Source organism: Lacerta agilis, chromosome 8 (assembly GCF_009819535.1).
Source record: "Lacerta agilis isolate rLacAgi1 chromosome 8, rLacAgi1.pri, whole genome shotgun sequence".
NCBI classification, from domain to species: Eukaryota; Metazoa; Chordata; class Lepidosauria; order Squamata; family Lacertidae; genus Lacerta; species Lacerta agilis.
This window is the reverse complement of record NC_046319.1, coordinates 25,666,385-25,693,052: the sequence shown is the minus strand read 5'-3', so window position 1 is coordinate 25,693,052 and position 26,668 is coordinate 25,666,385. Positions and strand designations below refer to the sequence as shown.

General features: G+C 43.7%; 1 protein-coding gene across 1 annotated transcript; it reads right to left on the bottom strand.

Annotated features, from left to right (window-relative positions):
• Nucleotides 1-7,946: 7,946 nt before the first annotated feature.
• Nucleotides 7,947-24,838, bottom strand: LOC117050794 (b(0,+)-type amino acid transporter 1-like). The gene is made up of 13 exons (XM_033156642.1): nt 24,654-24,838; nt 20,653-20,790; nt 18,552-18,699; nt 17,306-17,548; nt 16,032-16,157; nt 15,352-15,451; nt 13,925-13,969; nt 12,610-12,733; nt 12,263-12,366; nt 11,281-11,377; nt 10,412-10,561; nt 9,291-9,465; nt 7,947-8,349 (listed from the first exon to the last, which is right to left on the bottom strand). Exons 2-13 carry the CDS (start codon nt 20,746-20,748, stop codon nt 8,285-8,287), a joined length of 1,473 nt encoding a protein of 490 aa, XP_033012533.1. The 5' UTR covers nt 20,749-20,790; nt 24,654-24,838; the 3' UTR covers nt 7,947-8,284.
• Between the last annotated feature and the right edge of the window lie 1,830 nt (nt 24,839-26,668).

Genomic DNA, 26,668 nt, shown 5'->3' with positions numbered 1-26,668 from the left:
TCTTTACCTGCTGACTTGTTGCAGTCTTGGGAGTGGGTCTGTGTCACCACTTCTTAAATAAGGAAGCTGTCAGCCGTAAGTCAGTCAAAATTCCACAGCTGGTGTTCCTCTTCTTTTCCTAGTCCTGAGAAAATTTGTTTGGGGGGTGGGGGGAGTGTCTACCAGGGAGAGATCTGCAGGTGCATTTGCTGGCCTTCCCCCATCTCCCTTCTCTTTGCCAGCCATCACAGACTGTATTCAGGGTCCTCCAAGTGACTTAAACACTTTTTTTTTTTGAATTATTAAAACAACCTAAGATGCATCAATAATATATATCAAAGAACAGCTCCAACTCCACCCCACTGAATATGGGATACTTTGAATATGGTATGAGATACTTGGTTTCCTCAGGTTTGCCACATTATACTACTTTGATCAGCACTTAAATCAGATGCCCCCAGCTAGGTGGTTGTATTATCAGGTGGTTATGCTGGGATATTATAGATTTAAGGACCGTGAAGAGAATTATTCACTGAGGTTTGGTTTAGAAGTCTCCAACACTGCCATCTTAGTATTTTAACAATGGATAAACAGATTTTACAAATGATTTGGAAAATCTTCCCAAACATTTGAGCTGCTAGTTTTTAGAGGAGACATTATTGACACAGTATGCTTTTGAATTATGGTGCTGGAGGAGACTCTTGAGAGTCCCATGGACTGCAAGAAGATCAAACCTATCCATTCTCAAGGAAATCGGCCCTGAGTGCTCACTAGAAGGACAGATCCCGAAGTTGAGGCTCCAGTACTTTGGCCACCTCATGAGAAGAGAAGACTCCCTGGAAAAGACCCTGATGTTGGGAAAGACACAAGGAGGAGGGGACGACAGAGGATGAGATGGTTGGACAGTGTTCTCGAAGCAACTGGCATGAGTTTGGCCAAACTGCGGGAGGCAGTGAAGGATAGGCGTGCCTGGCATGCTCTGGTCCATGGGGTCACGAAGAGTCGGACACGACTGAACGACTGAACAACAACAACCCTTTTCACAGTGGGCAACTTTGATTTTAAGAAGCACTTAGCCACCACATCTGTATTAGTGATGAAAACATCATTGATTTCTCTGGTGGGATATTTCTGTGTCCAAAAGCACAGAAATTTTGGCAGGGAATTTTTGCAATCCTTACTGATCATGACTCAGAGATATTGAAATAGAACTGGGATTAGCTTTGCTCTCTTTATTTAAAGGGTGCAGAAAGGATCTCCCTTGTAAGAATCTTATAAACCACCTCCATGTGGCAGCACACACGCATCTGGGATTAGCAAGATGCAGACAGATGTACCATTCACAAGTGGTGTGATAGGGTATGGTACTTGGTTTTGACAGTGATGATCAATAAGGATTGCAAAAACTTCCTGCCAAAATTTCAGCAGTATTTACAGGACAGATGGGTGGGGAACGGTACCACTGATCCTTCAAAGGCAATTTTGGGGTGGGCTGGTGGAACTCCCTGTGCTGGCGTCCACTAGCGCAAATGTTAGCTGAATCTGGCTCCGTTATAATAATAAACGAATTGCACTTACCAGTTGCTTTTTTTGTACAAAAAGTAACCCAATGCAGCTTGCCAAATGTGAAATCTTCCAGCTGCCCATATAACTTTACTGAAGTCCTGGGTTTACAGTATGTGCTGTGTAAAATGAAATTGTTCTGTCTTTCATTTAGATGAAATGACTGCAGCTAAGAAAGCAGATGAATGTCTACAGCCATCTCATGAATGGTATCAATTTTAATTGTTTGGTTTGGAGCTTATGTCGTTCCCAGTCCCAATGCCTTGAGTGGGTAGCAGTGTTTTTTCTTTTCTCTCCTTCCCTATCCCAGACCACCAAAGGCAGTTTCATGCCATTCTTTGAAGAAGTACAGGCATGGACTTTGGCAAGCCTTAAAAGAAAGGGAACTCCAAAGTTTGGTGGGGGCAGCCTCTGTGAGTTCTTGTGGGTCCTTGAAGTACATAGTGTATTTCAATAAAACATTACCAAGGTTAGGCTGCTGTGGGCTTTCTAGGCTATCGCCACAAGCACCTGAAGATGCGCCATAGTGTTGGCACCATCTAAAGCCACAGAGCTGCTGAGAGCACCCCTATATCAAGCATGTGTATTCAGCCTTGAAAATATGAAGGCCTGGGTGCTGATAGCTGGTTCTCTGGAGGTATGCAGAAGGATTCTAGAAAGCAGTGGGTTAATGCCCCCACTGCCCAGAGAGGCAGGGACAGGTGAAGTGAGTTGAAACTGAGTCCTGGGCAGCTCCAAAGTGCTACCCCTCTAGCTCTTTTCCTGGCCTTGTCTAGAAACAGTGTTCAAAACTCCCATTGTTCTAGGCACATTTTGCAACACAGAATTTCATTAGCACAAGTAGTTTCTCAGCTCTGGGCACAGTACTGAGCCTAAGATTTCAGATTAACACTGCAGAGTGGAAGGAAAGGAGGACCTTTTTCTGCCTCCCCACTTCCAGATACACTCTGAAGACTGGAGAAGGGACCCTCTTAAGAATATTAGGGGGTGGGCAGGGAAAGACTAGACCATGTGGAAAATGAACATAATATTTTAGCTGCAGTTCATTCATTTTGTTTTGTATTGTTATTTAAAAAAAGCTCACCTAGACATTCCGTTGTTGCGCCAATAACCTAGGATTAAGGTGCCATTTAGCTCCTAGCTTTCATCTCTGTTTATAACACTGTCTAGAAGGGGAATCTGCTTCTTTCACCTAGCTCTCTCATCTGTTGCATACTCTATGGAGGGGAGAATCAGAGCTGGTTGCAAGAAGGAGCCCTCCTGGGCTAGCATCGTAGGCAGTCAGCACCCTCCTTTTCACTGGAGTGGTATATTGGTTTGTTTGTTTTTTAAAAAAACAAAGTGTTCTTTTTTCCAGTCCTTTTCATAAGCTACTGGAATGAAAGGGTTAGAGATAGTCTCTTATAAAGGTAAAGGTAAAGGGAACCCTGACCATTAGGTCCAGTTGCAAACAACTCTGGGGTTGCCGTGCTCATCTCGCTTTACTAGCTGAGGGAGCTGGCGTACAGCTTCTGGGTCATGTGGCCAGCATGACTAAGCCACTTCTGGCGAACCAGAGCAGCGCACGGAAACACCGTTTACCTTCCCGCCAGAGCGGTACCTATTTATCTACTTGCACTTTGATGTGCTTTCGAACTGCCAGGTTGGCAGGAGCAGGGACCGAGCAACAGGAGCTCACCCCGTCATGGGGATTCGAACCTCCGACCTTCTGATCAGCAAGCCCTAGGCTTTGTGGTTTGGACCACAGCGCCACCTGCGTCTCTTATACCCATTCTCAATTATTTGATTTAGCTTCTCCTCTTTCGCAAGGGGAGGAGTTGCGAGCAGGACTCGCTCCCCGCTTCGCAGGGCAGGGCATGGTTGGGCCCCCTGCGTCACAGGGAATCCCAGGCCCGCACCACGCCCTCAGCTGGCTAATCCGGCTAGCTGGGGGGGACGACGACGTAGTTTGCCACATTTAAGCGGCCCTGGCTCTGCCTGTTTGATTCCAGCATGCACAGATCTCGCTTACTTATGTTGTAAACAGAAATCTGCCCTTATTCCCTTATGGGTACACAAGAGCCCTTTGTAGGCTCTCCATCAGTAGGAGAAAACAACAGAGGCCAACCAGAGAATATTGAGAAGCAAAGCAGCTAGTAAGCCAAATCTTTATTAAAGCTGTTGCAACAGGGTGCTCCCCTCACACACAGGAAATTGGAGGAGGACCCAGAACCAAGGTGTGCCTGCCCTTATATAGACATTTAAATTGCGTGCCCTGGAGTCCAAGACCACCCCCAGAAACATCTCTCCAGTCTATTTCTGAAATTCTTTTGTAATAAGACAGCTACTTTGAGATCTTGTATAGAATGTCATGGGATACTGAAGTGTTCTCCTACTGCAGGGGTCCCCAAACTAAGGCCCGGGGGCCAGATGCGGCCCAATCGCCTTCTAAATGCGGCCCACGGACGGTCTGGGAATCAGCATGTTTTTACATGAGTAGAATGTGTCCTTTTATTTAAAATGCATCTCTGGGTTATTTGTGGGGCATAGGAATTTGTTCATATATTTTTTTCAAAATATAGTCCGGCCCGCCACAACAAGGTCTGAGGGACAGTGGACCGGCCCATGGCTGAAAAAGTTTGCTGACCCCTGTCCTACTGGTTTCTCTGTCTTGTGATTCCTGATCTCAGCTACCTACCTGTAATTAGGTTTTTCAGCCCACCTTCCTCCCCTGCTCTGAGCATCTTCCTCCCTTGCCCCGAGTTGCTTGTGGGTTTGTCTGTTGTTTTTTACTCTGTACGCTTCCGCTTTTCGTCCTTCCCCTGAGCCGCGTGTACATTGTTCCTTTCTATCTACCTGAGTTCATCTATTGGGCACGGGTTGCCTCAGTGTGTGTTGGTTCTTTGTGCGTTCTTAGTTTCCTTCCTTTCTCAGAGCAGCGGGTGCCTTGCTCATTTCTTGATTTTTTTCTGTTGGCCTTGACTTGCCCCAGCGGGTGCTTGCTTTCCTTCAGTCGGTGCACGTTTTATGAAATGGTGGGGTGTCTACTAAAGGGCAGCTGCCTGGCTGAATAAGCTTCCCCACCTTCCATTCTAGACAGGGAAATCAATCGCTTTCATTTACTCTATGCTGCAGGGGTATCTCTTCACCTTAAAGGGGCAGTGTGTGTTTTAAATAGGCTCAGGGCTGTCTTGCGCTAAAGCCTCTTAGCTTTTTATGGCACATAAGGGGGCAATTTTTCTGTTTTTTGTTTTTTTGCCGAGGCCCCTTGACTATTCTGGTATCCGCAGTAGGTCGATTCAGATTTCCTGATTTACCCTTGGGTGTGTTGGGGCTGTGGCGTTTCTCTGTGCTTCCTCCTGTGAACAGCGTGTTGCTGCAGGCGGCCATTTTGAGCACATCACGTGGCCAAGCTTCCGAAACTGTTCTTAACCTGAGGTACCACTTTAGCTGATGGGGCCTCCCGCTGCTACTGCACCACCCACGCGCGATTTCTGTTCTCATCCTGAAGTAAAGTTCTTAACCCGAGGTACTATTTCTGGGTTAGCAGAGTCTGTAACCTGAAGCGTCTGTAACCCGAGGTACCACTGTACCTGTGTTGTTATCTGGATCCAGGAGCTGTGAGGGTCTGGTAGATCCACTTAAGCAGAAGAACTAAAAATTATAATAAAGTACTGCTACAATAAATCCAAGTTTGACTACCTGTTCGCATAGCAGTATAACAACAAAAAGTGAAGGATGCCCAAATGACTGTCAGATGCACAAGCATAATTATATATGATAGTCCCTTTGATATAATTATATGCTGCCCTTCAACCGAAGATCACAAGGCAGTACGCTTAACAAAATAATTGCCCTGCTGACATTATTGGATAAATAGTATCTTTTGAGATGCTATAGTCTATATCCACCAACGAGGAGCAGCATTCTGTCACTGAATTGATAGTCTCTCTGGAAAATGCAGATATTAGTTGCAATGGTTCTAACATTCCCTCTGATGCCTGCATCCTATTTTCTAAATTCCTCTACTTTTTCCAGTTAAATATTCCCACTCCACATTGTCAAATGTGCAATAGTACAGTGCAACAACAGTTTACTCTATAAAACGAATATGGCAGCAATTGTTGAGCTTTCAGTGTTTCACATGATTGATCCAAATGACGACGTAACAGTTGGACATCTCTGTATATCATACATGCAATTAGATCAGAAGTATTTGGCTCAAAGTTGGATGTTGTGATAGACCCTTCTTAAGGCCATAATCCTATGCATGTCATAGAAAAAAGTTCCATTGAGTTCAATGGGGCATACTCCCAGGTAAGTAGATAGAGGATTGCAGCCTTATTCAGAAGCTGAACTCAAGTAGGACCTGCTTCCAGCTAAATGTGCATAGGGCTGCACTGCCAGTGTTTTTCCTTTGCAACCTCAAAGACTGATTTTCATTTATACAAACTAGGTCAAATAAATTGCAGGGAAGGGCTGTTTAACCCCTTTGTCTCTGGCAATTTTTTGCTGCAAATATGTATCTTCTGTAGGTAAAAGCAGGATGTCAGGGGAGAAATTTGATTGGGGGGGGGGGACAAGCTCCTCCTGTTTCAATTTTCCTGCCAGTCCACCTATCCAATGTGGAACCTTTCCTGTTCCTTTTATTTTGAAAATTAAGAAGCTAGCAGTTTCATCTGTCATGTAAAATTTTGTTTGGTTTTTAGCATAGCACCAGGGGCAACACAGCCCTGCAGTTTCTCAGAACCCTCATACCGTGAGTTCTAAAGAAAAGAATAATATAGTGGTTGGTGATGGTTTAAAGTACTTGGCATTTCATATGAATAGTTATGGGAAGAGTTATTTATGCCTGTTAGAAAAGCAATAAAAAACACTCTTAAAACCAGTCTTTATGTCTTTGGAGTTTTTAGAAACTATTCATTTATTTATTAATTAAATAGAAAATATAATAGAAATATACCAAAGGCATTTGCAACAAGTCACAAAATAGTAATGCTGGAACTTTGACTTTTCAGAGTGCACAAGGAATCTGGAAAAGCCAGAGGAAGGTAGGGAAAGAACGTCTAGTGTTCCATTTACCAGCAGTTCATCCCATGTTTGCAGCAGTATAAAATGCCACATCGTTGGTTTTCCTGCAAATTTTTCACAAAAGTAATTTTGAAAAGCAACCGCCTGCTGAGTATATGAGTCCTGACTTTGACCACTTTGAGATTATTTCCACTTACTTGCCTGTTGTCTCAGTAATGAGACAACAGCTGAGCACAGCATGGAAAACCTAGCTTGCACATCCCAAACAAACATATTGTGGAACCCTGACCCCAAACCAATGGTAAGAGGAATGGTGGTAGCCAGATCAAAGATGTAGCTTCTTGGAGTATAGTGTAAAAAATAATAAAAATTATATTTTAAAAAAGTATAGTGTAAAAAATAATAAAAATTATATTTAAAAAAAAAGATGTAGCTTCTTGGATCCAGCCTGCACAACCACAGCTCATTTTTACTTCCCAAGAGGTAGCTGTGTTAATCTGCAGCAGCAAAGAGGCTTTTGGCACTTTTTAAAGTCTAACATATTCTGTAATAAATCTGCTTGTGTTTATTTAATTAAAATATATGTAACCCACCCTAGTCAAGGATTTCAGAGTGGGTACAACAATTAAAACAACAAATCCAACTGCACAGGAGAAAGTGGATAAACAATAAAACATGGGTGACAGTTACAGTATTACAAATTAAACCAGAGTAAATAAACAGGTTTTAGCCTGGCACCCAAATTGAAATCTTCCCAGTGGCAACTTTGTTTTAGAGGGGAAGACATTTTGCATGTAGGGAAATTGGTGTGGCAAAAGTTATTTTTATGGATGTTGCGATAAATCCATTAAATCTTTAAGGTGCTACAAGTCTCCTTGCTGTCTTTCCTTTGGAATCAGATAAAAAACGTCGATTAAGCTTCTGTCTTTGCATGCACTCCTCAAAAGATGCAGCTGTGCAGGATACTGAGGTAGAAACATGACAGCAGCAAACCAAGCTGAGGCTCCCTGGGTGCAAAAACACACTTCCTATGGGCAACCTAGGATCTGCCCTTAAGCCTCATGCTGGACAGACTCTGCCCTTCTAATACACAAACCATTGTGCCTGCGAAAACCTCCAGTGTTGAGATACTTCCCATCATCTGCTCATGTTTCATGGTGTCAAGGCAGAGGCATACTTTGAGAAGCCTCAGCCTATTCCAGTGTATTACATTTCTTGACCTCTTCAACCGCTGGAGTCAATATCATATGGATTATGTCTAGATCACATGTCTTTCCCCCTCCCATATGTTCACCTGTCATTTCATTTGGGTTTCTACCCTTTACGAATCTGTACGACATTTAATATATGAGATTTAATCTTTGCGTTTCCATGTTTGTTTGCTGGTAGATGGCACTGTAATACAGTAGTAAATGTTCTGTCCTTTCAGCTTGCTGAGAAAATAATGTGGAAACTCCGTACCTGAAATCAAGTCCATAGCCTACAAATCCTCAGGTCTTTTCCCCCATTCAGATATTTTCTTAAGATGTTGCAAATCCCTGAATTCAATGTGTTACAAAAACGAATGCATTTTACAGGGGAAAGGAACAGAACAGTGTCTTTTTCAGGACACTTACTGTCTCACAAATGTCCCTTATCATCAGCATTGAGACCTATAGTTGGGGACATGATGTATCATACCTGCTGAACCATTTCCAGGAGCTAGCCTTTTTAATGATGGAAAAATTCAATGTTATTCAGGAACGTCTTCTGGTGGAACTACTTCCATAAGCATCTGAAGGTGCATAGTGATGGGCTCTGAAACACAGAAGTTGTTGAGGTCAGAAGCCTTTAGAAATGGCAATTGCACTGTTAATACCATTTCTTTTCCTTGATCATTTCCTCATTTGCACTTAACCACTTAGAAGCCTCAGTGTTGATTACACAAAGCAGATTATGGGCTTTACTTTTCCTATAGCCAAATCAAAATGGGTCTTGAGAATATTCCAGAAATTACAGTTTCAAAACTAGTGCTTTATTGTGATGCTCTCCATTTCTTAAGTGTACCAGATGGTGTGTGCAATGGTGAGCACATCACGTCAACTTAAAACCAATTAAGCATCTTGTTATTTCTGGAAACATCAAGAGGTCTATTCAAAATCAGTATACACGGTCTTATACTATTGGTGCTATCAGGGTAGAGTAGCATTCTGTTCTACTGGAACTCTGGTTCAATTGAGTTATATTTACATGTTTATTTTTAACTTTGTAAACTATGGGAAGATTTTGGATAACCGCTTTAACATGATGAGTCATTTGTTGGCATGGCGACTGGCAAAGTTATGTCATCTCAGACCACATTTCAAATGGTTTCCAGGACATAATTTGCTAAGTGTCAGAGTCCACTCAAAAGACCAGTTGCCACAATCATAAGGGTATATTTCCTGTGTATGTCAAACTACCATCAAGTTTCAGTCTTCAAAGAAAACACGTGCCTGCAAGGGGCAAGTGGCCAGTGCACAGAAGCATGCATTCTGTACTGTATGTAATCTCTAGCAACTCAAATCATCTGAAGAGACCACATACCCCTATTCCCGACTCTATGAGCCTGCTCTATTCACAATTTCCTCTCTACTGTATCTCATGCACCCCACTCTATGAAGCTCTTTCCCTTTTGAACCAGACTTAAAGAGTCACACTCAGATTATTTCATCACAAACCCATCTTCCCCCTGGGATGGAAATCAACCATATACTCACTTGAGATTTTTTGAGCCCAGTTGAATTTGAAGTGGATGAAAAGTACATAAAAGACAAGTCCACTGATAATAAATAGAACGCAATACAGATATGGCAGCTCGGGTGCAGTGATGATGGGTGCCAGGACCAACACAATGGAAACAAACATCACAAGGATGGGGATGATCAGAGGTACCTGCAAGACAGAGCGGGGGGGTGGGGTGGAAATGTAATTGTGTGTTGAGAAATCCCAGATTGGAACAACCTAGCAAGGCCAAGTAATATTCTGGCTCAAGAGTCTAATGCCCTCCATTTTAACAACTTGGCTGTTGCATCAGGAACAGCATACAAATGTTTTCATACAGTTTGGGGAAGTGCAAATTGGGCATTATTTATTTATTGTATTTATTCGGCGCTTGCTACAAAAATGTCTCAAAGTGAGTTAGAGTTATGAAAACATACATGATAACAAAATTTAAAACACACCCAAAAGATAATTGACAAAAAGTACCAATCCTGCAAATGACAATTCCTATCCCATCCTACTAAACAATGAACAACACAAGGATCGATATCACCATATCCTGACACTCCAGTTAAGAGCCAAATGCCTGGGGAAAGGAACATCTTTGCCAAAGCGCCTAAAAGTTGGTAATGACGGTGCCAGGTGCATCTCTCTCTAAAAAGAGCATTCCACAATGGGGAACCACCACTGAAATGGCCCGTTCTCATGTTGCTGTTTATTGAAGGGGGACACAAAGAAGGCCCTCAGATGATTAGGTATTGATTAGTTATTGAAGTATTGAAGTCATGGGCAACGTAAGACTATACGTCAAGAGCAGCACTTTGAATTGGGCGAGGGAGCTAACACATCCTATGCACCTGAACCAGAATCAGTGTTCTAGGATCAGACCACCTACTCCCAGTCAATTCTGGCCCCTGAATTCTGCACTAAGTGCAGTTTCTGAACGCTCTTCAAAGATGGCACTACATAGAGTGCATTGCAATAATCTAACCTAGAGGCAGCTCACGTGTTAACCTAATTTCTCCCCCAACTCTAGCAGTAACAAAAGCAGCAACACAAGAGGAACTGCCACACCATCCTGAACACTGATGAGACTATCTTCTGGTGGGCTACTTACACGGATAGGCCTTTCAAGATCTTTTCTGGTAAAGCGCATGACAATGAGTCCCAGCACAGTTAGACCATAGAATATCCAAACTGCAAAGCTGAAGTAGTTGATGAGGGTGTTGATGTCACCGGGAATTATATAAATAATAGCTATTGCACCCTGAAAGCAGAAGAAATGCATTATGGAAAAGGCATTTAAAAAAACAACAACCCTGCAGATTTCAGTGTTGGGTTTAGAGGCCTTTTAATAGAATGGCCAATACTATTTGTGGCTATGATAACTCTGTTGGAAAACTAATTCAGACATGCTTGCTTAGTCTCTCCAGTGACTTTGAATTTGCAGCCCTACTACATGGTTGCTTCATTATAATACAATGCCTCCATGAAGACCCTTTCGCATACAGATGGGAAAGCCGTGTGCAGTCACAGAGCTTTCAAAAGAGTTTTAATTACAGCGCCAGATTTCTGAGATGTGTTTGTTTTCATTTAAAGATTTAATATCTTATTTAAAAAGCAGGAGATGAAGGGGAGGGGGCGTTATAGAGGTGTATGCAATTGCATTTTCCTCCCTCGCTGTATTACAACCCAGGGCCATCCAATGAAGCTGAGTGTCGAGAGACGCAGACAAAAGGAAGGTCTTGTTTACACAGCACATAATTAAAGTGTGGAATTTGGCCTCACGGGAGTTGTGATTGCTGCCAACTTGGACCCGTTGGATATTAGACAAATTAATGGAGGGTAAAACCATCATTGACTACTAGTCATGACTGCTACGTCCTGCTTCCAATAACAGAGAACAAAGCTGGACTAGACAGGCCTTTGGCCTGATCCAGCAGGGGTCTTATGATGTTCTTCTGACACTTGAGAAATCATACTTACATAAAAGATGATAGCAGGCGCCGGAGTTAAGCGCTTGATGCTGATGTAAGAGAGCACCTTTAACATGTGCCCTTCACGACCGGCTACATAAGCAAGCCTGAGAAGGTAAATCATTCTCGTTAGAGAAGCCATTGTGACCCAGAGCAAAGGATGACAAGACTCCTGCACTTTTCATATTTTTGGTGATGCATTCAGAGAGCAGAATCTGTGTTTACCATGTTATGCAGTAATATGGGCCTATGGAGTTTGTATGAGGAACTAGTTGCAACGGCTGTGGTTTGAGAATAAACAAGATCCTGATTAAGTCCAATGTTAAAAGCATAAGAATCTGGGAAATGGAATGAGATCAGCACAACTGCCACATGCACTGTGAATATATGGGATTTCCCCCATCTGACATATATAGTACACTACTGCTGTGCTTTCAATAAAGGTGAGTGAATGTGCATGTTTGATGTTACTGGTAAATATAAGCTGTCGTCCCCCCCATACCAGCTCTCCTTGCACCACCATGCCAGCAACTGAGCAAAGTTTAGTAGCTTGGAAATGTCAATGTGTCCCTGTCTCCCGAGTGCCCCCAGTTTACTTTTAATGAGAGGATGGTGCAGACATGGAACCCATTCAGAATGACTGTGAAGTACTCCTTCACACAATGTATGACAAACACATTGAATTATTTATTCACATAATGCTGGGGCAGCTTCCACCATGAGTTCCTTGAAAATGACTGGATTAATTTAGAGGAAAATTATGAATTCAGAGGCACTTGTACTTCTAATTAGAAGATGATAGGAGGAGCTGTCTCCAACATGACCTGCTTTTAAGTGTCACCTGGGCATTTGCCTGTTGGCAATTGTGGCGCTCTTAATTCCAGATACATATAAGTGCAGAAGTCTTGCAATCTGGATTCGGGGCTGGGGGCACATAAGTCAACTTTAACCTAGGGCACACTGGAATTCCACATCAGAAAGTTTTGTTTTACCTGCCAGCAGTAAAGCAAGTCCCATTGGCTGCCCCGATGGTAGAAAAAGCCACAAAGAGAGGGACTATCCAGGAAGCAGGATAAAGAACCCTGTCTCCAAATGTCTGTGATGGAAGGAATTGAAATAATGCACATCTTTAAATCCTAGAGGTCAACCAACTGGGCACGTGACAATACAGCAGTAATGAAAGATACTTAATAAAAAAGCTTGCACAACTTTTTAGAGAAGCAAATTTTCCCTTGTGTGACTTGAACAACTTTCGCTCTTGTTCTGCCGTTTGTATCAAAACATCCTCTTGTGAATTGTACAGAGGTGAAAAGCAACACATTTCCCCACTTGGACTCACCACAGCGACAGCTTGAGACTGCAGAAGTTCTGTTGATGTCATAACCGTGAAATAGGATACATTGATCAGAACGTAACAAACTGTGACCAGAGGGATTCCAATAACAATAGAGAGTGGTAGATTTCTAGATAATATAAAGATATATGCTATCAGTTACACATCCAAGCTCTTACACAATTGAAGAAATATTAGTTGATTTACCATATAGGTTTCTGCATAAATTTGCATCTGAACAGTTCTAAAGGGGGAAATTATCAATTTTTAAATAATGAGCACTGTCTCTTATTTAAGTGACAATAACACATATTCTAAGATGACATCTGCCACACTATGGTCCTGATTAACACCCCCACCCCACCCAACTTCCAGCAATGAAAATTGCATTGAGAACATAAGAACACAATATGAGTGGACACACACGCAGAAGCAGAGAAGGAGCTGCCTTCCCAATGCAAATAGCAGCTTGGGTGGGAGGGTCAGCAGGACAAAGCAGTGGGGGAGGGAGGAAGCATCAGCCCCTGACCCGCTCCAATGGATGGGGTTCATTAACTTTATAAAATACATGTATATTAATTGCATCTGTACATTTGAACATTACATCTTGTTTGGCTTTGAACAGCTGTGTATTAAGACTTTAAAATTTCATTCTGTTGTTGGTGGATGCAGGGCCATCTCTACCACTAGTTAGAGTGAGGCAACTGCCTTGGGTGGCAGATGCTGGTGGCCAGAGTCAGTTCCTCCTGTGTTCCCAGGCATTTCCCTCCTGGTGGAGCATAGAGTTGGGTGTGCCACACAGCTTCTCCCATCTAAACTAGCTTACTGCCCTTGGGTGGTTCTGAAGGACACTGTCAGACTAAAACAGCTGGACTAGTCAGCTTCTGCAGGTGGCAACCATCTTGTCCTTTGCCTCAGGCAACAAAATGACTTGGAATATACCACACTTTTCAGTGTATAAGACTAGGGTTTTTTTTACTTTAAGGTTACAAATCTGGGGGCATCTTACACACAGATAGTGCATATACCCATTTTCTAAATTTGGGGTTCCCAAAAGTAGGGGGCGTCTTATACATGGGGGCATCTTATACACGGGAAAATGTGGTATTTCCTCCAGACCGTATAGATGCAGTTCACTAACGTGGGCCTGGTTTCAGAAAACAGCTTATTGGATTTTGTTGTTGCTTTGTGAAACTTTTTGCACACTGCCTTAGGAGGGCTGTACCCTGAATGGCAGGTTAGAAATCCTTGTTTCAATGGGACTGTGAGGGAGGAGGAAAAAGAAATGGTGTTCTATTAGCTGATGCAGCATTTTTCTTACCTATAAGGATCTTTAAGTTCCTCTGTGATATAATTAAGTTGATTCCTGGACCAGGAGGGGGGGGGAGAGAGAGAGAGAGAGAGAGAGAGAGAGAGAGAGAGAGAGAGAGAGAGAGAGAGAGAGAGAGAGAGAAGTACCAAAACGTTACTTTGCATCCTGCACATTCTTGGGAGAAAACCCTCTTGAACCAGTGGAATTTAATTTACAAATAAAAGAGTTATGGGATGTAAGTCTTGATGTTAATACAGATCTTTTACTGAAATTATAATTCCCTTTCAACCAACAACAGCAACATCTTTATGAGACATTTCACAGAGCCAAGTAGAAAATGTCCTATTTTGATTTGTGTTCTGCATTTTGCATAGAAGCAAGTGCCCAATATGGCTTTCAACAGTACAGTGGTACCTCTGGTTATGCACTTAATTCGTTCCGGAGGTCCATTCTTAACCTGAAACTGTTCTTAGCCTGAAGCACCACTTTCGCTAATGGGACCTCCCACTGCTGCTGCACCACCAGAGCATGATTTCCGTTCTTATCCTGAAACGTTATTTCCTCCACACACACACACACACACACAAACACACACAGAGCAACCTATGGAAACATCTGGAGAGACCTTCTGGATTAGAGATTTTATTATGCATATGAACTGGCTCTAAGTAGTGGTTCTAACCTTAAGATGCTGTTAACTCCTTTTTCTAATGACCTAAGACTAGCTGATACTGTTGGTGCCTTCAAAAGCCATCTCAGCTATTGGCCATCACTGCATCATGTGGTAGCAAGTTCCACAAGTTAATGGTCTGCTTAGCTCTCCCCAAAAAAGTCAGTGGGCTCTGTCTCCTTTCATGCCTACCAGGAATTGACCATAAGTATTCCTCACCCTACACTATCTCCAGGTGTAATTCTTCAGCAAGACATCAGGTGCCAGAGTTTTCATGCAATATCTTTGTTAAAGTGCAGTAAAGACAGATCAAAATAAGGCATGAATTCCTTGCCCAAGCTGCTTCAGGTTGTGGCGGATGTCCTCCTGGAGACACCTACTGGTAGTTTGGTTGTCCTAGGGGATTTTAACATCCATGCCGAGTGCCGAGGGCCTTCTGGCAGTTCCCTTGCTGTGAGAAGCCAAGTTACAGGTAGAGGGCCTTCTCAGTAGTGGCACCCGCCCTGTGGAACACCCTCCCACCAGATGTCAAAGAGAAAAACAACTACCAGACTTTTAGAAGACATCTGAAAGCATCCCTGTTTAGGGAAGCTTTTAATGTTTAATAGATTATTGGATTTTAACATTCTGTTGGAAGCCACCCAGAGTGGCTGGGGAAACCCAGCCAGATGGGTGGGGTATTATTATTATTATTATTATTATTATTATTATTATTATTATTATTATTATTATCTAACTGCCAATGGCAGTCATAAAATTATATTACCATCCATCATAGGCCCAGAGTCCATTATAAAATGCAAGACTAATGGCGCCCAAAGAAAGCGGGGGACCATCAAACGAATTGTTGAAGTTCTTTGTATTTCCTGGGGGAAGGAAAGTGAAACATATCATTACTTGCAGCTGAGGAACTTGGCTCAAAGTCCATGAAAACTCCCACCCACCCCAATAATCTGTTTGCCTAAGATGCCACTGGACCCCTTTGTGGTCTTGATATCATATCCTCCAGATTCATTCCTCAGAGGAATATAAGAGGAACATTGATCACTCACCACCCAACTGACCCTCCTCGACCCCTTCCCCATTTTTGTGGTCCCCTCACCACTGAGCATTACCTATCAGGTATCACCAGGGGCACTTGCCCATAGATTATTTTATGCCAGAAGTTAAAACATATTGAAACGGAATGTGACTTTTTGGAAACTTGAGACTTATCTTTAATGTTTGTCATAAACATCTTTTAATTTATTTACAAGGAAGGTGATATTAAAAATATCAACAAACAAGTTCACACCCCCCCCAAAAAAAAATAAAGAAAAAATAAAGCAAAGCTGTTGTATCAATCCCAGTCAACTGCTGCAGATACATGATATAGATAGATAGATAGATAGATAGATAGATAGATAGATAGATAGATTCTGCAACTAAGACTTCCACATAACATACCTTGGGCTAGAAGAACAATCCCACTTACAATGATAATTATGACAATCACCATTTTAGCCGCAGCGAAAAAATTCTGCACGTAACTCGCCCACTTCACACTCAGGGCATTCACCAGAGTAATTGTAACTAAGAGAAAGGAAAGGGTAGAAGGTTCACAAGAAATGTCACCTCAACAAATAAGCTTCTGTACCCCTGGAATCCGTCCTTTGCCTTCCCAGTTCATTTTCCTGCCACTCAGAGTAGCTAATAATGGGCTAGATGGACAAATAATCTGACCAGCTGTGTGGTAGCTTCATATGTTCCTCTGCATTCAAGTGCTCAAACCATTTCACTCATCATCATGTGCACTCTTTATATGTAAGGTAAAGGTAAAGGACACCTGGATGGTTAAGTCCAGTCAAAGGCAACTATGGGGTATAGACTCATCTCACTTTCAGGCTGAGGGAGCCAGTGTTTGTCCAGAGACAGCTTTTCCAGGTCATGTGGCCAGCATCACTAAACCACTTCTGGCGCAACGGGACACCGTGATGGAAACCAGAGCACACAGAAACGCCATTTACCTTCCCGCCACAGCAGTACCTATTTATCTACTTGCACTGGCGTGCTGGTATGCTTTCGAACTGCTAAGTTGGCAGGAGCCATATATAAGATGAGTTAGTGGTACTATTCCCAAGTTCCAAAAAGGGAGAGGGGAGTTTGACCAAGGCATCACATGGGGTCATGGCAGGGGTGAAATTTGAACCAAGGACCTGTGATACCTAGCAGAGTAGCTTCACTTCTGTTGCACAGCAGATGCCTCCAGCTTGTGCCAAATGAACCCACAAATTTACACCGGTGTAAATGGACTGCAAGAAGATCAAACCTATCCATTCTTAAGGAAATCAGCCCTGAGTGCTCACTGGAAGCAAAAATCCTGAAGCTGAGGCTGCAATGCTTTGGCCTCCTCATGAAAAGAGAAGACTCCCTGGAAAAGACCCTGATGTTGGGAAAGATTGAGGGCACAAGGTGAAGGGGATGACAGAGGACGAGATGGTTGGACAGTGTTCTCGAAGCTACCAACATGAGTCTGACCAAACTGCGGGAGGCAGTGGAAGACAGAAGTGCCTGGTGTGCTCTGGTCCATGGGGTCATGAAGAGTCAGACACAACTAAATGACTAAACAACAACAAAAGGAAGCCTATTCTTTGCTGTTATCTCTGTATGCATTTGGTTTTAGGTCGCTAACTCACCCTTCCTGTTACCTTTGTCTTCCTGATCAAAAGCCAAATACTCACCGAGGGCTGCTGTTGCCAGACACTTGATGACAACCGTGGGGGGGTCACAACCCGGATAAAATGGAGCCGCTGTGTACTCAGCAAAGCTGAGGCAAATGATGGCAAAGGAACTGGGCTTGATGACAATGAGACTTGACCAGGAAAACAAATACGCAGGGATTGGGCCAAAGGCTTCCATGAGGTATGGATATTCTCCTCCTGATTTCGTTATCATTGTGCCAAGTTCGGCAAAACACAGTGCCCCTGAAGAAAGAAGTGGGAGTTTTCAAAATAACGTTTATATTTATCTCTCATTCATCCTTTACATTTTCTTCAATACATGCAAAACCCCTGTGAGGTATGGTAAGTCAGGCTAAGGGATGGCGACCTGTCCAAGATTACACAGAGAGCTTCATGGACGAGGAGATTTGAACCCTGAACACCCCCAATTCTAGTCTAACCACCACAACATGCTAGCATAGGGTTGCCATATACTAAACATAGATCACTTGGTTTTTCATCACATAGTGATTTGCAAGAGAGGCCAGATGAACAAAAGGAACCTGTACAGCTTCAAAATACAGTGGTACCTTTGTTCTCAAACTTAGTACATACCAGGAGTCCGTTCGACTCCCGAAACCATTCAAAAACCAAGGTGCGGCTTCTGATTGGCTGCAGGAGCTTCCTGCACTCAAACAGAAGCCGCGTCGGATGTTCAGCTGCCAAAAAACATTCACAAACTGGAATACGTACTTCCAGGTTTGCGGCGTATGGGAGCCAATTTGTTCAACAACTAAGCTGTTTGAGAACCAAGGTACCACTGTAATGTAACGCAGTGTTTTTCAACCTTTTTTGGGCAAAGGCACACTTGTTTCATGAAAAAAATCACGAGGCACACCACCATTAGAAAATGTTAAAAAATTTAACTCTGTGCCTATATTGACTATATATAAAGTAATTTTCTTGAATTTTTCAATTTTTCCCACGGCACACCAGGCAACATCTCGTGGCACACTAGTGTGCCGCGGAACAGTGGTTGAAAAACACTGATGTAACGTGTTAGCTTTGGCTAGCATTTCCGGCAAACAAATTGTTCACCTATATCTTATATGCTAATTTCAAAAGCAAAACTAGCAAATGCAAATCCATCGTTAAAGGGCTAAACAAAACAACACATAACAAGGAGCTTGTAATAAACTGGGGGTGGGGGGGGGGAGAGAGAGTAAGTTGGAAAGAGAATAAGTTGGAAAGAGTAGTAGTGATTTACCTAATGTAGCAAGCACTCCACAGGCTGCCCAAATGACTAAGCAGGGCCCAACTGCTCCAACGTTAGCCAGAACAGACTTTGGAGAAACAAAGATTCCCGAACCAATCACTGTCCCAACAATGACACAAATTCCACTGAGCAGGCCCACCTGGAAAAAGAAATTGAGGTTAGTTGAATTCAACAGGTGTGGTTATTTCAATCTTCTATATGCAGTATAATGAGGGTGGAGATGGGGGACAGGAACATTGAAGCAGATGTTAACCCAAGAATATGTCAGGAAGGGTCCACTCTTATTACAGAAACACTGCTTTATTCAATAGCTACTGCCATGTATCTTAAAGGTAAGGTAAAGGGACCCCTAAGAGTTAAGTTCAGTCGCAGATGACTCTGGGGTTGCGGCGCTCATCTCGCTTTATTTATAGGCCGAGGGAGCCGGCGTTTGTCTGCAGACAGTTTTTCTAGGTCATGTGTCCAGTATTACTAAGCTGCTTCTGGCGCAACGGAACACTGAAACCAGAGCAGTGGAAAGAAATGCCATTTACCTTCCTGCCGAAGCGGTACGTATTAATCTACTTGCACTTTTTGGCGTGCTTTTGAACTGCTAGGTTGGCGGAGCTGGAACCAAGAAATGTGCATGCACACGAAAGCTCATACCAGGAACAAGTGTGCATGAAGAAGTGTGCATGCACACGAAAGCTCATACCAGGAACAAACTCAGTTGGTCTCTAAGGTGCTACTAGAAAGAATTTTCGATTTTGTTTTGACTATGGCAGACCAACACGGCTACCCACCTGTAACAAGAAATGGGAGCTCACCCTGTCGTGGGTATTCGAACTGCCGACGTTCTGATTGGCAAGCCCAAGGCTCAGTGGTTTAGACCACAGTGCCACCCGCATCCCGCCATGTATTTTAGGGGGAGCTTATTTTCCCAACAAAAACACCTGTAGGATCTACAGTTTATTATTTTTATTAAATGTACTTCTTAGTCGCTTTTTAAATTAAAAGTGATGTCAAAGCGACTTGGAATGTAACACAAGAGCTAAAATCAACATAAAACTAAAATGAAATAAAGACTAAAAACTTTCAGAAGCCTGAGGTCAGATTTAAGCCGCTCTAGGAGCCTTGTGGGGTGAAAATGTTTAAAAAGAATTTTAAAAATATAAAACGTTACTTGTTGCCTTGGCAAGGGTAACAAGAATGTGGAGGAATAAGCACTCAGTACTGACCATGACCATTTCTTCCTATTTGGTGCCAAGGAAATAGTCTTGCAAAGGGAAAAAGTAATGAGTGTGAGGGGAACGCAAACAGGGTCTGCTGTGCTGAGACTTCCAGCGCCATTAACAGGTGAGGTGACACCAGGAACAACTTGTGGTACAATGCAAATATTAACCAGACATTCTGGGAAAAGAGGCTTTCCTTTTTTTACTTCACTGAGCTTCCGTGATTATCTCCACATTTAGCAAACAACACTCTACTAATTAACTCAGGTGTTAACATCACAGAGCATTTTACTTCCCCACTTGGGCCATTAAAGCTGGACCTAACTAGACTATTCCCTGTTTTTACAACAGGACATGTACCAAGTGCAATTGTGCCTCCTCTTTGTGGATGGAATTCTAAGTGTGGATGGGCAAATCTGTCAAATTTAGTTTCTCGTTTCCCCAGGATTAAATTCAGTTCTCCTTTACTGCAGCAGCAACCCCAGAAGTACACTGGCCTTGTCTCTTGAGACAGATGGATGCCAACCATGCACACTCCCCCCCCCCCCCAGTTTACACAATTCTGCAAATATTCGGTATGAGAACCAAAATACAAAATTCAGAGAAGTGTGAATTTTGAAGGATAGGTAGGTCTGCATTCAAATGAAAGCTGGCCAAATTTCTACCTCATCCCTAATTCTAAGCCTATTTAGGCTCAGGGCAAAACAGCTAATTCCCATGTTTTGCGCGGTGCATATTCTACCGCAAATAAAATCCATTAAGGAGTTAAGCATACTTAAAACACATTTCTTTCATTGCTTTCAAAAATGCTGACTGTATTGTAATGCCTTGAGGTGAATGCCACAAGCCAGGAATGGGGAATCAGATGTTACAAGTCTTGCCTCTTTCTGTAGATTCATAGATTTGCTTTTCTTGATGGGCGTTGTTTCATCAGGTTCTTGATTTGAACTTCGTTTTCTGATGCCGTCTTCATCCATTTTGCTTACTTGATGCTGATGTGCCTATTTTATTAGTGAATCCTGCAAACAGCACAAAGTTAACTATGATTATATTATTTTAAAGTCTATTTATCTTTTGACTTCAAAAAAGCAACGGGGGACCCATAGCGAGCGCTCTTACATAGTTAATTCAAAGTAATGGTGGGATGTGCTACCTCACCTCACTCCGAGTTGGCTTTGTAATGTTACATCATAATCAAATCAAAGCGTGGGACACTGTGATATCACCTCACTGGTCCTATGATCCCTGATTATCTGGATCACATAGCCAGCAACAAGAGTCCTGATTTTAATGCCTGCCAAGAGAGTGAAGCAGTGTACCTTTTGCTTCCACACTTACTTGTTATGGCCGATCCATTTAACTAATCTTAAATTTTGGTAGTAATCAGTATTCAACTTAAGAGGTACAATGCCTTGGAGCACTCAATTTTTGGAAACGACAGTTTGCCATTTTCATGACGATTCGGAGAAATGTATGAGTAATATAAAGGTGGCTTATCTGCCTTGATGGGAGCTCAAAGGTTGGAAATGAATCTGCTGTAGAAAACATGATTTGATGTTATGGATAACTTATTATCAGATGGTGTGTTGGCCACCAGTGATCAGATGACTTTGTTATCAGTTTGCTCTTTTCATATTGCAAACTTTATAGCTGGTTTGATGGTTTAACATGGCTATTTGGTGTTCGTTCTGCAAGTCTGTAATGTGTTTCCTTGTTTTGCACTTGCAAAGAGAGAAAAGGACATAATAAGCCCATTGTGTGTTCTGAGGTCTTCCTCTCTTTGAATACATCTCACTGTATAACAAAATAGGGAAGATGGAACCAGTTTGGAGCAAAGGTCCAGTGGGAGGAATGAGAGGAGACATGGGAGGGTGTGTGCATGTCTGTGTGTAAGATTTTGAGGCTTCTGGTGATGATGGGGGTGTGGAGAGGAGGAATTAGGGAGGGGATGTGGTGGAAAAGTGGCTGGATTTAACAAGGGCATCTGCAGGACTGAGGAGGATCAAGAGGAAAGAAGGATATTGATCTATGGCCTTGTAAAACAGAAGGCGTTTAATGCTGTAAACTGCCCTGTGATCTCTTGATGAAGGACAGCAAATGAATGAATGGATAAATAAATGAATGAATGAATGGTTTATCCTGGAGAAGAAAAGACAGAGGTTAAACTAGCAAACCAGAAGTTTCTTTCCAGCCCCAGGAGGAGCGTTCACACGACACACCAACACACTGCAGCCGACACACTAACATGTCGCATGACACAGTTTGAAAGCTCTGCGCTAGAATATAATGCAGTGGAGGAGCACAACACATTAAAGTGACAGGGGAGAGAGGGCAGGGTTGTGGTCACCCACAGGTAGTCACAATACAAGATGTGAGCAGATTTCTTTGCTGGGCAGCCAGTTCTCAAAACAAGAAAGGTGGTCGTTTTACAGAAGCCGGAGGCATTGCTTGCTTGTTTTTGGGAACCATCATCACAAAGAGACAGAGAACGTGGCCTGTGGTCTGAGCTATCATCATGATTTGAGAAAAAATCCTCGGGAAGAAATGTGACCTCAGTGATGATGCCCCCTGCTCATGTCTTTTACCTGGGCTTTTAATTTTTTTTCTGCAGAAAGGGGGGGGAGGGAATGAGGGAGGGAGGCCGAGGCCTTTGGATAAGGACAGGAAAAGCAGGGGAATTTTTTTTGCTGCACATCCCTGGCTCTCTCCTCCAGTTGGTGTTGCTTCCTTCTCTGGGACTCAGCTAGACTCATGTTATTGAAGAATATATACACATATATATTGGGGGGAGGCAGGGGTGCCAACTCAAGCTGTGGCATTTGGAAGTGCAACCCTAAACATGTCCACTTAGAAGCAACTCCTATTGGATTCAGTGGGACTTAACCCACAGGTAAATTAAATTAGGATTGCAGGCAGTGTGGTGCATTTGAGACCACAGATGCATTTGCAAAATAGGGGGACTGCCATAGCCACTATGCACTGATGGCAAGTGTGCACACCTGGGCACACTTTCCCTTCATGGCCAATGCTTAGGCTGGAAGGAAGTCTTAGTTTTCTTTTAAACCTAATTGGTGGCAGTGGGGTGATCTTCTTGGAGAGTCCAGCTGGGGTGGAAAGCAGGGCAGTTCCCTCCCTGCTACAATGGTTTTAAGGAAGATGAGGAACATCACTCACCCCAGAAAAACAATAACAACACACTATTTGGTGTTTGTGGGGGAAGTCTTCTAATGGAGTCAAGAGAAGGCTCTCCCACCCCAAGTCTAATTTCAGTGGGAGAGCCTTCTATGGACTCCATTGGAGTAAATAAGCCACACCCCTCAAGTTCCTAGAATCTGCCTCACAGGGGCAGGGACGGAGCAAGGAGGGGGCGTTGGGGGGCGGCGCATCCCGGTTGCCACCCTGGAGGGGGGGCGACACTCGGCACGCCCCCCTGTGACTCCCAAGCTGAGCCCCGCCACCCGGCAAAAAGCCTCGTTGCTCGGCACGGCGGCAGCTGGCTTGCTTGCTCGGCCGGCGCTCGCTTCGCTTTTCTTCTTCCTGCTGGGCGGAGCCATGGGGCGGGCCAGGGAGGGGTGTCCCTGGCCTGCCCCTCACCTCTGTGGCTCCACCCAGGCCAACAACAGCAGGAACGGAAGAAGCAAAGCGAAGCAAGCGGCAGCCGAGCGAGCAAGCCAGCTGCCGCTGCACCGAGGTTTTTTCTGGGAGGTTGGAGGCTGGCGGGGAGAAGCGTCCACTCCCACCCACCCACCCGCTGGCTGGCAAGACGCTCCTCCTTGGCCCGCTCTTCACCTCCGAGGCGCTGAGCAGGTTTGAGGCGCTGGCACTTCATAGTGCGCATGTGCAATGCTGCTCCGTAGCGTGCATGCACATGAGCTACGGAGCGACACCCTGCCCCTGGGGGGTGACCCCAGGTTTGCCACTCCGGGTGGCCAAGCAGCTCCGTTTGCCAGTGCACAGGGGTTGTTGTGTGGGGAGGAAGTGGGGACAGTGAGGGTCATGTATGCCACCTTAAGCTACTTGGAAAGAAGGTCAGATGTAAAAAACAAAGCAAACTGGGGAATTGTGGTTTAATCTTATAGACTATAAACCAGGATATTAAACCAGGATCAGAACCAGGTTTACTTGACCAAGACTGCTGTGCCTGAATTGCTTTGAACAGTAAATGAAGAAAGAACAACAGAACGCTTGGCTGCCCTCTATGGATACACCGAGTAATACAATGACAGTTCTAGCAGGTCTTTTCCAAATATTGTACACAAGAATCTACAGCTTCTAAGGTCAATTGATTTCAACGGGAGAATTTGGCACACTTTTTCAGAAATTATTAAGGCAACCCTGAGGACAGTATTATGATCCCCATATTGCAAATACGGGAGCCTGGAGGCTGAGATCTCATCTAGTATGTTCATAGGATTGAGATTTGAAACAGGCACTCCCAGATTCACAATAAGTCACTATGCAGGCATTGTTATGCGCACTTTGCTATACAGATTACAAGGCTAGAGAACAGCATTTCAAAATTCCAAGGAGTGCAAATGTATTAAATTTCAGTTTGCATATTGTTCCAGAAAGCTCAAACTAAGCAGGTTCATCTTTAAAAGCAGACTGAATCTGTTTCCTCCCCCATCCTCCTTCCCAATGAAGTGTGCATAGGATTTCAGGCTTAGATTTCCATGGATGCTCTGAACTGCACAGACAAATTTCACTGGCAAAGTTCTATGCCAGTTGTTAACTGTTATTCACTTAGGAGACATTTCACCTGGAAGGAAAGCATGTCAACATCAAGAACAGCCCATAAATTTGCTGGAGTCAGGGGCAACCCTCATAATTATCCCTGTGAATCTTTTCACATTTTCAGCCTGGAAGCGAGAGTGGCACTCACCGTGTTTTCCCGTAGCTCTTGAGTCATCGAAACACCTTCCTTCACTTATCTCCTCCTTCAGCAGACAATGCCCACGACTGGAAAGCAGAATGCTGGGAAACAGCAGTCACTTAAGTACAGAGGCTATAAACAAAGGTAATGATTAAACTAGAATGCTTCCAAGAATCATTAAGAGCCCAATTAATTTATCAGCCAAACAAAAAAGGTAAGAGTTTTTTGGTTCCATTTTGATGTCTCTCCCCCCTCACAAACACACCCTGCATCTTGCGGTTTGCACAAGCACAGAAGTATCCGATAGTGCACCACTCATGGACCAAGGCGCCAGCAAATTGCAGGTTGCTGTGATTTTATAAAACATCAAGGTCTTCCTGCACGATTAAAAAGGAAAAATCAAAACCCACTGAACTTGGGGAAAGGATTGTTTGGCATTTCCCAAGAATACAGCTGCAGCTCAGGACAGACAGTGGCTTCTCAGAGACTCTGAGGTAGTGAAGGACAACACGGCACATAGAGGAACTGGATGAATTGGCAGCTGGATTTTATTTCAGCCCTGGCAACGGGACAGCTTCCTCCTCTACCCTTCAGGGAAACAGGCTGGCTTAAGGCAGGATGTCCCGAACACAGAGCTCTTTCCTTCGACACCCTGAGGCTGCCCTCTGTGTCCCAACATTGGCTCCCATCAGGTGGCTGCCACATTATATCTGCTGGTAGGGACAGTCCTGCATGTTCCTCTTGCATTTCATAGCTATTTGGCCGCATTTACTATTTACTACACACGTGCGCGCGCGCGCGCACGCACACACACACACACACACACACACACACACACACTTTCCTTAAAAAAACAACCAGTCTCCAAAAGCCTATCAGAATAAAACAATCTTCACCTGCTGGCAAAAGACAAAGGAGCTTCTTGTGGAAGGAACTGTGGCTGGGTACGGAGAACCAGTTTGGGCAGAATGAATCTGCTTTGGTGCGATTGTCTTGGGTGTGTGTTAGACTGGCCCATGGGAACATTTATTCTCCTCCCCCAATAGGTAATGTATGGAAGTGAGAGCTGGACCATAAAGAAGGCTGATCGCCGAAGAATTGATGCTTTTGAATTATGGTGCTGGAGGAGACTCTTGAGAGTCCCATGGACTGCAAGAAGATCAAACCTATCCATTCTCAAAGAAATCAGCCCTGAGTGCTCACTAGAAGGACAGATCCTGAAGTTGAGGCTCCAGTACTTTGGCCACCTCATGAGAAGAGAAGACTCCCTGGAAAAGACCCTGATGTTGGGAAAGATGGAGGGCACAAGGAGAAGGGGACGACAGAGGATGAGATGGTTGGACAGTGTTCTCGAAGCTACTAACATGAGTTTGGCCAAACTGCGAGAGGCAGTGAAGGATAGGCGTGCCTGGCGTGCTCTGGTCCATGGGGTCACGAAGAGTCGGACACGACTGAACAACAACAACATAATTTGCTTTGAATATATATATATTCAAAGCAAAGTGCATGGAACAGATGCCAATATATTACAATACTTTCCTTGCATTGTTCTAGTTTGTTTGTTTTTTTAAAAAAATATTATTCCTTCAATATTCTTAGGGTTCAAACACATCTGGCAATGTTAGTCCTATGGCATGGATTATATGAGCCAGGAATGGCATTGTTAATGTTTGGTCTCCTTGGTATTTACAGCACAAGCATGCTCCTCTTTAGGCGTCCCTCTTTAGATCAGTCGCTGCGTTAACAGCATCTCAAAGCTGCTTCTCGAGACTCAAAGGAGTCCATCTAGCCACAGCTAGACTGTAGGAGTCATTTAAAAATATTGCTCCCTACCTCAAGGACACTCCTATCTCAGTTTCATCACTTCACTGCCTGTTTCCTGCCTTTAATCCCAGGTTACTGTTTGATGTACTGTAAAAGCCTCTTCCTTTTGCTAGCTGTGCTCTGAAATAACTAGACCATACCCAGGGGTTTCAGAGGAACAACCTAGGGGTGAGAGAAAAATCCTAATGTGAGCCCGCTTA

Coding starts and splice junctions, on each gene's coding strand:
- LOC117050794 (XM_033156642.1), bottom strand. CDS start 20,748: ATGGATGAAGACGGCATCAGAAAACGAAGTTCAAATCAAGAACCTGAT. Junction 13,970..15,351: donor CTCTGGGCCTATGATGGATG/GTAATATAATTT, acceptor CTCCTGGTCCAG/GAATCAACTTAATTATATCA. Junction 8,350..9,290: donor CTGGGCTCAAAAAATCTCAA/GTGAGTATATGG, acceptor TCTGTGTTTCAG/AGCCCATCACTATGCACCTT.